The sequence below is a fragment of the Mus caroli genome, chromosome 9 (assembly GCF_900094665.2).
Source record: "Mus caroli chromosome 9, CAROLI_EIJ_v1.1, whole genome shotgun sequence".
NCBI classification, from domain to species: Eukaryota; Metazoa; Chordata; class Mammalia; order Rodentia; family Muridae; genus Mus; species Mus caroli.
Window position 1 is genome coordinate 3,726,315 of NC_034578.1, and position 16,744 is coordinate 3,743,058.

The 16,744-nt window shown below is 39.8% G+C and overlaps 1 protein-coding gene across 1 annotated transcript; it reads left to right on the forward strand.

Annotated features, from left to right (window-relative positions):
* Nucleotides 1–1,131: 1,131 nt before the first annotated feature.
* LOC110302197 (interstitial collagenase A) lies at nt 1,132–14,150 on the forward strand. Its single transcript, XM_021173014.1, has 10 exons — nt 1,132–1,286; nt 1,829–2,070; nt 2,161–2,309; nt 2,513–2,638; nt 3,906–4,064; nt 4,166–4,283; nt 11,357–11,490; nt 12,538–12,700; nt 13,204–13,307; nt 13,477–14,150. Exons 1-10 carry the CDS (start codon nt 1,188–1,190, stop codon nt 13,575–13,577), a joined length of 1,395 nt encoding a protein of 464 aa, XP_021028673.1. The 5' UTR covers nt 1,132–1,187; the 3' UTR covers nt 13,578–14,150.
* The last annotated feature ends 2,594 nt before the right edge of the window (nt 14,151–16,744 follow it).

A 16,744-nucleotide genomic window follows, 5' to 3' on the forward strand; every position in this document is an offset into this window, starting at 1 on the left:
TCCAGTGAGCAAAGACCCTATAATCATACTTGGTCTCCTGCTAGACTGTTTTAGCTGTTACATTTAGACAGATTTCAGAGATGGAGCCTTTTTGTCCCATGATGCTGATAAGCAGAGTCTATGTGAGTCTGCATATTTCCTCTCCCAGCTTACATGAGAATTCTTCTTGTGCAGGTTCTCACAGCCTAAGCCTGGATTAAAATAAAGAGAGGCCATGGCACTTTTGCAATCTTGTGGCCATAGTTCTTGAAAGGCAGAAAGAGACCTCAGAAATCCAGTAAATACTCCATGACCTAGAGTTCCAGATGTGTGGGCACTGAATATTGGCTGTCACTCAGGGTCAGTGATCCCATCCTCTGTCCTTGGAGCAAGGTGTGTTCAGACAACCAGAGAACTGAGTAGCAAAATCTGCTTAGTATAGGGGCCACAGAGGACTATAGGGCTGGCTCAACTGGGGAAGGGCTGGCTGTGCAAGGGAAGAGAAGATTGAGTTTGATCCGAGAATTCAAGTGAAACAGTGAGACATGATGGTATGTGCTTGTAACATCCCAGAACTGGGAATGTGTGACATGCTGGGTGAGCTCAGAACATGAGGATCCTTTCTAAAACTAAAATGGATGGTTACTGAGGAAGAGGAACCAAGGCTGTCTTCTGACCTCATGTATGTTCACATACAAAACATGTGAACATACATTACACCACATATATACATACACAAATATACATATTCAAACACATCACATACACACAAACATACACACACATAACATACACACCACACACACACAAATATGCATGTCCAGATACACAATACAGACACACATACACACACACATGACTTTGAACTATGCTGTCTCTATGGATTAATAGGACAGAACCTTTTTCAAACACAATGGATATGAATAAGAGAAAACAGCAGTGTAAATGCTGAAGATCATCTCTTTCACACATGTGCTGCTGGATAGTCCTGGTATTGCTGCACCAAACCAACCTAACTCAACTGCTAAGGTCAAAGTGTCTGATTTCTTCTTTGCTACAGAAGAGGATGTTCTCAACCATGAGTCACATAGCCTCTGGCTTTCTAGAAGTACAAGAAGTCTCTATATAAAGATGGAAGTTCCTGACTAGGATGTTGGAGCAGGCAGGAAGGAGGCCACTGGTGATTTTGCCCAGAGAAAAGCTTCAGCATGACTAGCCTGCCTTTGCTGTTGCTTCTCTGGGCTGCTAGCTCATACAGTTTCCCTGTGTTTCACAACGGAGACCGGCAAAATGTGGAGACAGTCTGGGTAAATGAATACTACATTACAGAAATGGTGTTTTCTAGAAATGTAACCTTCTCAAAATGTATATAGTCAAATCTATATACCTCTTTCTGGTTGGGGTAGGGGGGACCCAAGCAAGGAGGGGCAACTCCCTCCATAAATGTGGATTTGTAACAAAGTGCAAACCTCTCCTACAAAACTACATACTTTTCAGTTGTTAATCCTGGGATGGTCTCTGCTCTAAAATAATTAGGATAATGAGGGTAGGAAAGCCTAATCAGAGCTTGAAAAATAATTCTCTATTTTGGATAAAACATCAGGATGTCATTTTAAAACCATGAGAGCCATTTTTCCTCTTAGATTTTCAATAACTTTAAATATTTATCTATTCCTAATTATGAGTGTGTGTGTGTGTTTGTGTGTGTGTCATGTGTACATTCCCCCAGGTCGAGGCCAACAGAATCTTCAGATCACCTGAGCCTGTACTCTCTGCCAGCAGTAAGTGCTCTTATCTGCTGGACCATCTCTCCAGACCCTAGTAGTTCATTATTGTTATATTTTATCAGAAATACCTGGAAAACTACTACAACTTGGGCAAAAACATGCAAGCTAAAAATGTGAATGGCAAGGAGGTGATGGCTGAAAAGCTGAGGCAAATGCAGCAGTTATTTGGGCTGAAAGTGACTGGAAATTCAGATCCTGAAACCCTGAGAGCTATGAAGAAGCCCAGGTGTGGGGTGCCTGATGTGGCCCCATATGCCATTACTCACANCAATCCTCGTTGGACCAAAACACACCTGACTTACAGGTAACTAGAAGGAGAGTCACAACGGGGGCATATCTACACCACTGGAACAGAAGGAAACAAGATCCACTGTGTCTCCATGTTTTTTCTTAGCATTTTAAACTACACACCATATTTGCCAAGAGCAGTTGTGGAAGATGCCATCGCGAGAGCCTTTAGAGTCTGGAGTGATGTGACACCACTTACATTCCAAAGAGTCTTTGAGGAGGAAGGCGATATTGTGCTCTCCTTCCACAGAGGAGGTAAACTCTTCACCCTCACCTTGCCCTTCAACCTCTTCTGCTTTGTAGGAAGAGTTCCTTGTTGAAGCACATTATTGATGTTCTGGAGCCAAGTAGGAAAATAGTATCACAATGAATGGAAGTACATTGACTGCTCAACAAAACTCTGAGCTACCCAACATGAGAACTAAATGAATCTTTTGATGAATTTTTGTTTCTTGCAGACCATGGTGACAATAACCCATTTGATGGACCTAACTATAAGCTTGCTCACACTTTTCAGCCAGGCCCAGGTTTGGGGGGTGATGTTCATTATGACCTTGATGAGACGTGGACCAACAGCAGTGAAAGTAAGTTCACCAACATTGTTTCTTGCAGTTTACCTGGACCTTCCGAGTTCCTTGCAGTAGACAGAATGCGTTAATTGAAGCAGATAATCTATCACCACTCAGAGAATTAGGAGTTCATTGAGAAGCATGAGACATGAGTAGTTTCTGATTGCATATTGCCTTCCTGGTGGCAAACAGGCCACTCTAAAGCTCCTCTGTGCTAAGTCCTCTGCATAAAAGCTGTGGTTCTATAGCTTGAGATGTTCATGGGACTCCTAACAGTGGGAATGGGGTTGTCTCTGACTTTTGCCTATGCTCAGGAGCCTTTTGATCCTACTGGGTTTCCTCATCAAACTAATATGACAGTTTGTGCATAGTCTTATGGCATCTTGTTGTGCTGTTGATATCAATGGGAAGCCTGCTCTTTTCTAAAGGGAAACAGAAAAGATATAAGGGAGACAGGAAGTCAAGGGAAGGCTGGAAGTAGTGGAAGGCAGAGAGGCTGAAGTACATTCAGGGTATATTAAATGAGAGAAGAATAAAAACTAGAATTCAGAGGGTTTGTGAGATGTGACATCTGAAATCCTCATTTTTATTCTCAGAACCCAATTGGTGGAAGAGAACTGAATCCTTTAAGCTGTTCTCTGCCTTCTACACAGGCATCCTCAGTACACACTGTGTTTACACACACACACACATGTGTGAATGTGCACTCATGCTCACACACACACACACACACACATGCACATGCACATGAGCAAACAAAGATCCTCTAAGCAAATAAAATAATTTTTTTCAAAAGGAAGGAGGTATTGAACATTTAATATGTTTCTTATGGGCCTGGAATTTTCCTTACAGGAATGATGCAATAAAACAACAAATTTGTTATTAAATTGGAAGACTGAATGATAAGAAGGTGTTTTTTGTAATTTCTAAATTTCATACACTGTGTGTCTATCAGCTTTGTAAATAAGAAGTACAGTTAGCAGAGTTTCATTGCTCCTCTAAGACGGATCTTGTCCCAACTCAGGGTTAACATGGACTCAGCTGAGCTGGACCTTAAGTTAATGAGAGCTCTATTGTACAGTATAACCCTAGAGTGTAAGCTTGGCTGTGTCTCCTTATTATTAATAGATGCACAATTCCACCATCAGGAAAAGACTGTATATGCATATGTGTAGTTTAAAAAGTGACTAAGAAGATGTGAATGTTTACCCTGGAAGATTATTTCCTTAATAATATCTCAAAACCATTTTTAATAATTAGATTGATCTCTTTGTCCTGCCAGATTTCAACTTGTTCTATGTTACGGCTCATGAACTGGGCCACTCCCTTGGGCTCACTCATTCTAGTGATATAGGAGCACTAATGTTCCCCAGTTACACGTGGTACACTGAAGACTTTGTGCTAAACCAGGATGATATTAATCGCATCCAGGACTTATATGGTAAGTGAACCAACCTTAGCTGCACAGTCGAAGGCATTTTCACCCTCCAGGTGGCCTTTCAGAACCATGGAGACTAACTACAGCTCTCACCTATTCTTTAGGACCTTCCCCAAATCCCATCCAGCCAACAGGTGCAACAACACCACATCCGTGTAATGGTGATCTAACCTTTGATGCTATAACTACGTTTAGGGGAGAGCTGTTTTTCTTCAAAGGCAGGTAAGATCATCATTGTTTCCTAGGCTCTTTATTCACTATTATAGGCAACCAATAGGGCTCATGTGTTAGCCTCACACTACAAAGTAACAATTGCTTACATTTCTGCTCTCTCTCTCTCTCTCTCTCTCTCTCTCTCTCTCTCTCTCTCTCTCTCTCTCTCTCTCCTCTTTTCTTCATTTTTACAACTTATAATGACTGATTTTCCACATGCATTAGGTCAACTTGTTCAGAGATAGTATCACTTTAGGGAAAACCTGAAAATATAATGTCACTTTATGGATCTGTAAATTAGGGCATGGAAAAGGGAGAGTTCCTCTGGGGACACAGAGCTCATGGGTGGCCTAATATATATATTAGTCTCCTGACCCCCAATTCAGACCTCTTTTAGGTATGTTGATCTGTGTGTTGATGAGTATGGTGGTACTTTACAAGTAGAAACTCTTTTAAGATACATTTTCCCAACAATATGTGTGGGTATGTATGTATGTATGTATGTATGTATGTATGTGTGTATGTATGTATGTATGTATGTATTATGTATGTATATGCCCCTCTAAACCCTTTATCAGCTTTTCGCTGCTTCTGAAAGGTCTCTCTGCCCTTTTAGAGGCTCAGGAAAGAGAAGGGAAGAAGTCATTGCTGAAAGGGTTCTGAGTCCTTAGCTCTTCTCCCAGGCAGAGAAGAGCAGCCAGGATGCTGTGCATCCTTCCTCATATGAGAGAAGTAAAACTCCCTGTCAGTGTGTGGACCTAAAAGCATGATGGTCCCTTTTCACAGAAGGACTACACTTGCATCCACATCACAACAATTTCTATATATCCAGGAAATATACCTGATGCTCCCCACCAAAAAAAAGTGAACATGGCATAGGAACTCCACAGTCCTGTATTTCTCCAGCTATTCTTCTCAGAGCACAGTTGGTGCTGGCTGGCTATGTTGTGACTACATCTACACCCACATTCAGATATTGGCTCCAAGTGCTTTCTAGGATCTTCTTTACTACTTATGAGAATAAAAGATAAGGTTGAGTCCTGCATGATGGGAAGGTTTGAAATGTAACCTTAAAGGAAATCTCAAGGGCTGGTAATGTGGTTTAGTAGATAGGCCATACACAAAGAACTGGTCTGATCTGAAGCATCAAATAAATCTGTGTATGATAGGACACAGCTGTAATCACAGCACACGAAAGGTAGAGCTAGGAGCTTCCAAAGTTCCAGTTTGCACTGGAGAGACAGCTAAACAGTTAAGAGCATGTGTTGCTCCTGCAAAGGACCCGTATTTGGACTCCAGCACCAGCATCTTAGCTCACAACTTCTGTGGGTGTTAGGTAAGCAAATGGAGTGCAAACATTCATGTAGGCAAAACACTCATGCACATAAAATAAAATGAATAAATAAAAGTATCTTTTAAAGACATTAAAGGTTATTATTCTGGAAGTTACCCTGGGTCACTACTATCTTGAGAAATTAAAAAGAGAAAGCATGAGGTAGGTACCCTGTCTAGCTGGGAGTGGAGTCAGTATTCTGTATTCTCTTCCACATTCATAGATTCAATTAATCACAGATCTAGATATATAAACAGTACTTTTAAAATTGTATTTGTACCAAGTTTTCTTGCTATTATACCAAAATAATATTTAGGATGACCAAGTAAGTAGCATTATAAATACTCTTAGATGATTTAAAGCAGAGTAAATTGTTCATGGACTATACATACATATTATTTATAATATTTGAGGTTATAATATAATTACATCATTGCCCCATTTCCTTTCCTCCCTCTAATCCCTTCCATACATACCTCCTTGCTCTCTTTCAGATTCATGGACTTTTTATCATTGTTCTTACATGTGCCTCTGTATATACATATACAAATCCCTAAATATAAACTGCTCACTCTGAATCCTGTTATTTGTATTTATATTTTTAGGGCTGTCCGTTTGGTATTAGTTAACCAATTGGTGTGCTTTTCCCTAAGAAGACTATTTCTCATGTTTCCAGTATTTCTTGGTTGCCTGTAGTTTTTTTGTGTGTGGGGCTGAGCTCTTGTGGGCCTTACTGGTCTACTGTGGCAATTCTATTGTCCTTGGTCAGCCCATGTTTATGTAGTCATGTTGATGAGATTTTACAGGTGTAGCTTCAGACATTCCTAGGAGACAATCTCACAGCAAACTCTCTGGTCCTCTGGCTCTTATACTCTCTCTACCTCCTCAGTGATCTCTGAGCCTTAAATATGGGAGCGCTTTTTAGAAATATCAACTTAGACTGAGCTCTACAGCCCTATATTTGGATTTGTTGTGGTTTTCTGTAGTGTTTTCTGTCTGGTGCAAAGAGAAGTTTCCTTGTTGAGGGGTGGATACTACATTTATTTATGGGTATAAGAACAATTATTTAGAATGTAGTTAGGGACTATGCTAGTTGAGTTAAGTGGTCAAGATCTACGACACCACTACCTCTGGCATAGTTTATCTCTTATTCATCATTTCTGAAGTACAATTAGAAAGCTGTTGGTTACCTTCAAGGTATGCATGCTACTACTGCACCCTTAGGTTATAATATCAGGCTGGTCGTTTGTGAAGTTCATAGCTGCCATAGCTGGGTAGGACTGTTGCTTGCCTCCCTCCTTTAGAAGCTTGCATGGCACCTTCTAGCATCACGATAGCTAGTCCTTGGGAAAAAGGCTTTCAAGTTAGTTTCAGCTCAAGAGCCTCTAGGCCCTGTGTCTGAAGTGTAAGAAGTCTTTAGCAATAGGAGTTATCTTCCACTTATAGAGAGCAATCAAGGACATCAGCTATAGCCCATCATGTTTTAGGAGTCTCTTGGACAATCCAGACCAAGAACTCACAAGAGGGCTTCTCATAATAGTGTTGAAGGTTTATAGGGTGGTCTTTGGCTCTTGGAGAGATCATTGTTAGCCCAGATGGAAAATCTTACTTAAAACTATATATGTCTATTTATTTAGAGACTTATGTATATTATAGAGTTTTTCTTAGGATGATAGTTAATAGTATGATTTCTTATTACTTTTTCAGACATCTCTCTCCTTCTGTATTTATTTCGATCCTCCTTCCTAGTTAGAGCTACCCCTTTCCCGTTTTTCTGATCAAGTCACTTGTGTCATACCACTCTCCTCTCTATTGCTCCCAACCTTCCTATCCTGGTAATGGCCTCTTTTTACTTTCTTGATTACTGTAGTTACTGCAGGGTATGTACTCACATCTGACGATTTAGAGGTAGGAGCCTCCAACATGTGCTGTTTGTCTTTTTTGGGTTACATCATTCAATATGATCTTTTCTAGTTCCATCCATTTCTCTACAATGTTCATAATTTCCTTTTTCTCTTTGCAGCTGAATAATAGTTCATAGTATATGTGAACCACATTTTCATTATCCATTCATCAGTTGAAGGACATTTAGCTTACTTTCATTTTCTAGCTATTGTGAATGGAGCAGCAATTAACATGGATGAGCAAATACCTATGCATATATGCCAAGGGTTGATATGGCTGGGTCCACACTGATTTCCACAGTGACTGCACTGGTTTGCAGCTCTTAACAACAGTGAAGGTGATTCTTTTTGTTCTTTCCCAGCCCCCATGCAGCATTCATTGTTCTCTGTTTGTTTGATCATTTCCATTCTGACTGGGTTAAGATAAACTCTCAAAGGTATTTTGACTTGAATTTGCCTAATTGCTAGAAAGAATAGACTGTTTTTGACACATTTCCTAGTCACTCTTCTCTTCTTTTGAGAATTCTCTGTTTGGGTCCCGAGCCCAATTTTTAATATGTCATTTGGGTTTTGTTGGTGTTGGTGCTTTGAGTTTTTGTTTATTTTGGTTATTAATCCTGTGCCATATGTAGAGCTGACATGGATTCTCTCCCATCTGGACTCACTCCCTTTCTAGCTTTTATTAGAAAGCAACAGGCTTTTAAGGAACAATAATAAAATACAATAAAATTCAGTAAGATTAAAACAAAAAAAAATCAGAGTTGGACCAGATAAGCAAACAGAGCAAAAGAGCCCAAGAGAAGGCACAACAGACTCTCTCATATGCACACACAGGAACCACATACTAACACTAAACTTGGAGCTATAAAATATTCATAGAGAACTTCCTACCGACCCATGCAGCCCTTCTGTATGTTGCTCAGTCTCTGAGAGTTCTTGCAATTAATCAGATGATCATATCACAAATTAATCATACATCTTGACTTAGAGGGCCTTATTTTCTTGGTGTCCTCTATCCCCTCTGGCTTTTATTCTCTTTCTGCCTACTCCTCCACAGGATTCCCTGAGCCCTGAGGAGAGAGATTTGATGGAGACATCTATTTAGAGCTGAGTTTTCTAAGGTCTCTCACTCTTTGCAAATTGTCCGGCTGTGAGTCTCTGTATTTGCTTCCATTTGCTGCAGGAAGATGCTTCATTTTATTGCTACAGAGAGAGAGAGAGAGAGAGAGAGAGAGAGAGAGAGAGAGAGAGAGAGAGAGAGAGAGAGAATTTTTGTTTTAGATCCCTGGGCTATCTAGTCTTTGGTTTTTGGTTCTTGGTCAACCAAGCAGCACTGGGTATGGGTGTTATCTGGTAGAGTGGACCTTAAGTCAAATCAGATATTGTTGGGTTGCTCTCACAGCTTTGTGTCATTGCACCACCATATCTTGCAAGCAGAACACCACTGTAGTTCAAAGGATTTGTAGCTGGGTTGGTGTTTACATTTCTCTTTGGGTAGCATTCAGGTTCCTTCCTGTACCAAACTTAGTATGGATGAAGGCTTCACAGTAGGCACCATCTTGATTTCTCCATGTTCAATGAGCTGAATAGGAGTTAACTTCAACAATGAGTACTTGCAGTTAGTTTGTGGAACCTAAGGAGGTTTGAAGTTTTCGTGTTATAGGTCCTTCACTTCCTTGGTTAGGTTTATTCCTAGACATTATATTGTCATTGATGTTATTTTGAATGGGAGTGTATCCTTCTCCATACGTTTGCTTTTGATGTAAAGCTAAGCTATTTATTTGTGTGAGTTGATTCAGTATCCTGCAATGCTCTGAATTTGTTTAATGTTTCTATAAGTTTTCTGGTTGAATTTTAGGGATCTCTAATGTATAATAGCAACTCATCAGCAAATAAAGGGAGATTGACTTCTTCCCTCTCTGCATCCCTTTAATTTCCTTCTCTTGAGTACTATGAGCATGATGGTGAGAAAGACTAGGTAGGGATAGTGGGCCTTCCTGTTTTTGATCCCAACTTCAGTGGAATTGCTTCAAACTTTTCTTATATAGAATGATATATATATATATATTCAGACATTCATATATATATATATATATATATGAATATATATATATATATTATTGTTTTGGGGTGTGTTTTCTGTAGTCCTACATACTCTAGAACATTTATCATAAGGGCATGGTGAATTTTGTCAAAGTTTTTTTGAGGCCATTCATATGATCATGTGATTTTTGTTACGTCCACCTATGTGGTTTATTGAATTTATTAACTTACATATATTGAACCATCTCTCCATTTTAGAGATAAAGTCAACTTGATTATAGTGTATAACTGTTTTTATGAATGTCTGCATTCTGTTTTCAAGTATGTCGTTAAGTATTTCTGAGTCTATATTCACCAAGGGTATTGGTGTATAATTTCCGTGTGTGTGTGTGTGTGTGTGTGTGTGTGTGTGTGTGTGTGTGTGTGTGAACTATGGTCATGTTGTTGATACATGTGGTTATTTGTGTTCTCAATGATATAGTGTATTTTAATAGCTTCATATTTTTCCAACATCACTCTTCAGGCTTAAATATTGTTTCCTGTATTTTTTTAGATTTGGGTTTTAGATAAAATGTTTTTAGGTTGTTTACATCATGGAACCTTTTTCTTTCTCCTTCAATTAAGGTAGATAGTTTTGCTGGCTGTATTAACCTAGATTACCTGACATAGTTTTTTAGAACTTGAAATATATTGGTGTGGGCTCTTCAGGTTTTCAAAGTTTCCATTGAGATATGTGCTATTAACTTGTTTTCCTTCATATGTGGCTTGTGTTTTTCCCCTTGCAAGTTTCAGTACACTTTCTTTGATATGTATATTTAGCATTTTAACTATGATGTCCTGTGACTCTTGGTCTAAGCATGGAGTACAAAAGCAGGCCTGGTTGGATGGAAAGGTTGGAGATAGTGTTAGTGGGGAGTGTGGGCTATGGGGAACAAGGTAGAGTGGTAGCAAAAGTCTAAATTTTGTGGTTCAGGTAGACTAAGCTGGGATGCTGGATGTGGGACTCAGGTTAAAATTGAAAGGTTAGAGAGGATCAGGGAAACTTACTAGGCTAGGCCCTAGTGAAGAATGTGGAAGATATGGCTGGGTGAGGAGGCTGGAGGTGGCATATAGGGGTCTGTGGTGGTAGCCTCATAAATTAGAAAATTATAATCACCTATAGTGGATTTAATCTCCCCTGGATTTGGGGATCCACAAGCTTATCCATGCACCACCACATACTCAGAGATAATGAATGACCTTCACTAAATACAGTATATTGGCACAGGATGCTATATTGCAGTTGGTCACATGCTCCTCATGGTTCACCAAAGCTAACCATATATTTAGAAGGTTTATGAAAATTGGTTGTGAATCACAGCCAATATCAAGGTTAAATTAAATTATACTAGAATGACCAGTAATAGAAATAAAGCATTGCTTTGTCATCACGTTCACTGAAGGTGTTTATAGTGCTGAGCCTCAGACTCAGAGCTTTACGAATGCCAGGATAGCCTTAAGCCCTCTGCTTTAGCCCACTCCTATTCACAATACCTTTTACTCCTTATAGTCTTGAGTTTGCTTATGCCATTTGTGCCTCCAAATGATCGGGATTTCATGTGATATGTTACTGTCGGTCTCAACATTTGCCACAGCATGAGAATTTCTATCAAGAAACAAGCACGTCAAGAAGAAACCTTCATGCCTTACCCCTCCTTCAGTGAGACAGTAGACATTTGCTGACAGGACCGCTCTAGTGAAAAGAGGCTGGAGATTGCTGAGAGATCCACTGACAGCCACACTTTCTCTCCCTTTTGAATCAGGTTCTACATTCGGGTAAATAGATTCATGCCAGAACCTGAGCTCAATTTGATAGGTATTCTCTGGCCAAATCTGCCAGTTAAACTTGACGCTGCTTATGAAGATAGTATGATAGATCAAGTCCGCTATTTCAAAGGTAATGTTTCTAATTGTTTCTCTTGTTTTTATAAACTAAATTTTCATTCGGTTTTGAACTGAGATAAAAGGGTATTAACTCCATTCACTGCACAGACTTCTGAATGTTCAAGCTTCTCCAAGTAAGTTTATGGGAGCTCATCAACTTAGTTAAAATTTATATTGTGTATTCAGCATAATTTTATTAAGATGTAAATGACTAGAGTTCCAATTCTTTAGACTCATTTAAGACCTTGTACACAATTACTGTGTTTTAAACTTCTTCCATGTGCCTGGGAGTGCTCAGATATAAAATTGAGAGTCATAAGCCAATTCTCCAAAATATGACACAAAAAGATTTTGTATATGCAATTCCCTCAACCCCCATTGTGATGTGAAGCACCCTCTTGAGAGGGGGAAAGCTATCAGCAGGTAGGCAGACCAGGCACTGCTGACTGACTTCTCCTAGTAAAGTGGTAACATGTTCTTGTGGTAACATGTTTCTCTGCCAGTCATCCAAGAGATTTTTCCTTGATATCATTTTGTATAACAGACTTGAATCTGCACAAATTTACACATCTACCTTGTAGGATGCTGTTGAAATTTGTTACTACAAAATGGACTAGAAATTATAGTTGTTTGAGGGTCTGGCTTTGGAAAGGAACTTCAACTGCAAAGCGGGAGGGGAACACGAGATAATTTTCTACGCACATTATAGATTAGAATGTCCTGGGAAGAAAAGAAAATCTCATATAAACCAGGTTTGGTGGCTCATGCCTTTACTCCTAACAGTTAAGGGGATAAGGCAGGAGGATTGCTATAAATTATATAGTGGATTCTAGACCAAAGTAGGTTGCAGTAAGTTCTTTGTCTCAAAAACACAACAATCAAACAAAAAGCAAACTCACTTAATTGCTTTGAGATTGGATCCTGATATCAACTTTCAACAGAGAAGACACTAAGCCCTTCCCAGCACAGTTGCAGTCTGTAGCTAGGACACTGTTCCAGCTTTATGAAACTTAGCTGAAAATGTAGACAAGGAGAGTCATTTGTGGTGTTTGATTGACAGGCAGCCAAGTATGGGCTGTTCGAGAGCAGAGTGTACTGAGAGGATTCCCCAGAGACATCCACAGCTTCTTTGGCTTCCCTAGCAATGTGACACATATTGATGCTGCTGTTTGTGAGGAAGAGACTGGAAAAACATACTTCTTTGTTGATCACATGTACTGGAGGTAAAGACTTAAATCTGAATAATGCTATGGCACAAGTTGTTTCTATACAGAAAGATCTTTAAATGAATTTCAAGTGATGTCAGGCAACTGTCTTTTATATAAATGGCTATAGCCACTGAGTGTTCATTAGACCGTGTGCTAGCAGGTATTGCAATGTGCTTGCTTGTACAGGGAATCCAATGAGCCTTCTTGGTATTCTGTGCTATGGAAAGGTTGGGGAGTAAAGGCAATCAAGTTCTTCAGCTACTTTGGCCTAAATTTACCATTCACAAAGTATTTTACCCCAAGAGAACATCTATGTAGTCATTGATTATAGAAGGACCTTACCTTATGCATATTTTGGTATAGCCAACATCCTACATTTCCTCACCCAGTTCACTCTTTTCTAATCTCAAGAATTAAAACATTTTATAGCATCCATACTCTTGTGTTTTCTGTAAATATTTTAAGCAATCTTCATGTTTGGTCAAAGGTTCTGATACTTTTAACCACTTTTTGATCAGGTATGATGAAAATACACAGTCTATGGATCCAGGTTATCCAAGATTAACAGCAGAAGACTTCCCTGGAATTAATGATAAAGTTGATGATGTTTTCCAAAACGGAGGTGAGTATAAATTTATTTTCTCCATTTTGTTAAGTATTAAAAGTAATAGCAGCACTATTTATAGAGCAGATGTAAAAAAGTGTGCATACCAATGGCATGCAATACTCAGGATTTAGTCAAAATCTGAAAACTTCATGTATTAAATGATAAATATCTTTCTTCTTTCCAGAACATTTCTATTTCTTTCACCAATCAGTTCAACACAGATTTAACCTTCGAATAAGAAGAGTTGATGATTCCCGTGATTCTAGTACATGGTTCAACTGCTAAAAATATTGGAAACTCCTTATCAAGTTAATGGAAATACATATTCCATGATCTTAAAGAAGATATTTTTCTGAAGAACCAAATATTGTTATGTTTTGTTTACCTTCCAGGAGTGCTGATACATAGAGCTACTAATTACAAATTAATTTTACTCTGCAAACTTTCACAATTTATAGTATAATATTTTATGAACTAAAAGATTTTACTACTACAACTGACAACCCAAGAAGGTCATGTCATGGTTGAAGAGTCACTGAAGAAAGGCATATTTACACTTCAAGACTCTCACTGTGATTCTAGGCATCTCCTTTCAAGAGAGGAGAGTAAACAGAAAAGGTCTTCCCAAAGTAAAAGTGGCTCTGAAAACAGGAACATTACACAAGAAGAAATGCATTGCTGCTTTGGTTTTGGTGTTTAAGAGAGGATCTTACAGCCCAGTGGACTCTGAACTTTCCTACCTCTGATTCCCACATGCTGATATTCTGTAATCCCTATTGTGCCCAGCTAAGAGACACTTCCTGTCCAAAAGAATTTCATACTTAAATAAAGCCACTATTGTCTCTAGTGTTTTATAAGATCTCTATTTCATTATGTTATTTCCTGATTGTAAAGCCTAACTTATAAGTGCTATTTTTTTCTCATTTACAACGGAAAACAAACATATGAAAAGTTCTCATGTGAAGATGAGTCTATCCAGAATTTGGAGTTTTCTACAATTCTGTAGAGTTTGTTCTATGAAGAGATGAGTGGACTCTCCATTTTCTTTGTCCCAGACAAGAAATCTAAACATGGCTTAAAGGCAAAGTAAACAAGAACAGAAAATATTTTTCTAATTTGATGCTACTTAATCGGTTAGGCAAATGGGAGAGTGACATTTTCCCAAAGCTGTACTTCTGGATAGTGCTGGGGCCAAGGGTGGCAGGCAGCCAGTGGGCTGTATGCATAAATGAAAAGTCCAAAGTCTCCAGGTCATGACCCAAGTGAGAGCTGAGAGATGGTAGCTATCAAAATCAATTGAGGATATAACTGCAAAGCTAGATACTGCCCAGATGAATAATGCATAGACAAACCTGAGAATCTTAAAGTCCACAAAGGCAGTGCAGAGGACTATAGCCTGCTCTGATCCTGAGAGAATTTGTCCAAGATCACACTTCCCAGAAAGTGCTGACTACTTCTTACTGAGTTCAGAAAATAAATAGGTCATTCCTGGGCATAGGTTAAATCACGTCTACAGAAAGATATGTCTCATAAAGCAAAGAATCACAGCACTTGATCCTCATAATTATCATCAAGTGCCAAGGCGATGTGCTCAGAGTGGATCTTAAGAGCACTGGACTATGATGTATGTGGCAGGGCTACAGGGCTAGACAGTGAAGAAGGTACTGAATAAGGTACCTGTAAGTTGAGATTGGTATTTCAGAAAGGGATCCAGGATTTTTTCCAATGTGTTGTTTCCCTGGCACTTCATATCATGGACACAACAATGATCCATAGTATATGACAGAGATCAAAACTTCTTTCTCACAGTGTAGAGTTAGTAGCAAGAAGGTACAGGGAGACTGGAACTTCCACTAGATTTATTACATGAAAATAAAGCACCCTGCCCTAGACTCGGGTCTTGGGGAAGGCCCATAGGCCAGCTTTCACTAAGAGTATAAGGTCTATATTAAAAGGGGGGCATAGTGGTGTCTGAGATGTATATGTCTGTGGGCCCAAGTGCACAGGCCTGTGGCAATCAGGCAGCAACTTAGTTCTCATTCTTTGTGAACCTTCTTTCTTTCCTGTCTGTTTGTCTTTCTCTCCATCTTTCTTTCAACAATATCTCTCAGTGGCCTGGAACTCGTGGGATTGTCTGGGCTGCCTGGCCAGTAAACCCCAAAGATTCTCCTCTCCTTTCTCACTGCTTTAATTACAATCACACCACTGTGGTTTTACATAGCAACTAAAGTTTGAAACTAAGTAATCTGAGCTACCTCCCCTGCCATGCCCCCATTGCTTTATGTTTGTTTTTACTTATATTCTTCTCATGTATTACATCCTGACTAACTACAGATTCCCCTCCCTGTCTTCCCCCAGTCTCTCCTTTACCTCCCTTCTCCCTCAAATCCACCCCTTATCCTGCCTCCCCTCAGTAAACACAGACATCCCAGTGACATCAACCCAACTCCTCGTATCAAGCTACAATAAGACCAGGCACATACCATCACATCAATGTTTGGCAAGGCAACTCAGTAGAAGGAGAAGGGTCCCACAAGTATACAAAAGAGTCAGGGACACTGCCACCCCTTCCCATTGTTAGGATTCCCACAAGAACACCAAGTTACCTTCAGCCATAACATATATTGAAAGGACCCAGGTCAGACCCCCACAGGCTCCCTGGTTTCTACATGCCACCCTGAGTCGCAGTCAGTTGATTCTGCGGGCTGTATTCTTCTGGTGTGTCCCTGACCCCTCTGCTTTCTCATATCCTTCCTACCCCTCCTCAGCAGGACTCCCAGAGCTCCACGTGTGTGTCTGTGGAACTCTGCATCTGCTCCCATCAGTTGCTGGATGAAGTCTCTCTGGTGCTAGGCTCTGGATCCAGAACACTCTGCAGGCAGGACAAACTGTAAGCCGGAGTTTTTGTGACTGGGTTGGTGCCCCAGTCCCTCCTTGAGGCCTTGCCTGGTTACAGAAGGTGGCTGGTTCAGGCTCCATTTCTCCATCACTAGCAGTCTTACAAAGGGGTTACTCTTGGAGTTTCCACTGCACTGGCTTTCTTCTTCACCCCATAAACGCCTCGCAAATCCAGTCTTTTCTCCCAGTATTTCTCCCTTCCTCACCACCTGATCCTTTGTTCCCACTCCTACCTGCATCCAGTCCATCGGCTAAATCTATTCTCTTTCCCCTTCCCAGGGAAATTCTTGTGTCCCCTCTTAACCTACCAACCCAGAAAAACCATAACATTCTTGATTGGCATATAAGTATGGTGAGCTAGTCTTCTGTGAAATCATTCTTCAGTTTTTAATGATTCTAATCTTGACCTTCTTAGGTTGTTCTGCAGATTAAAAATAACATGTAGTTATTGAAATGAACAGTTATTGAAATGGCGGTTCCTAAGAAAATTGGACATAGTACTACCGGAGGATCCTGCAATACCTCTCCTGGGCATATATCCAGAAGATGTCCCA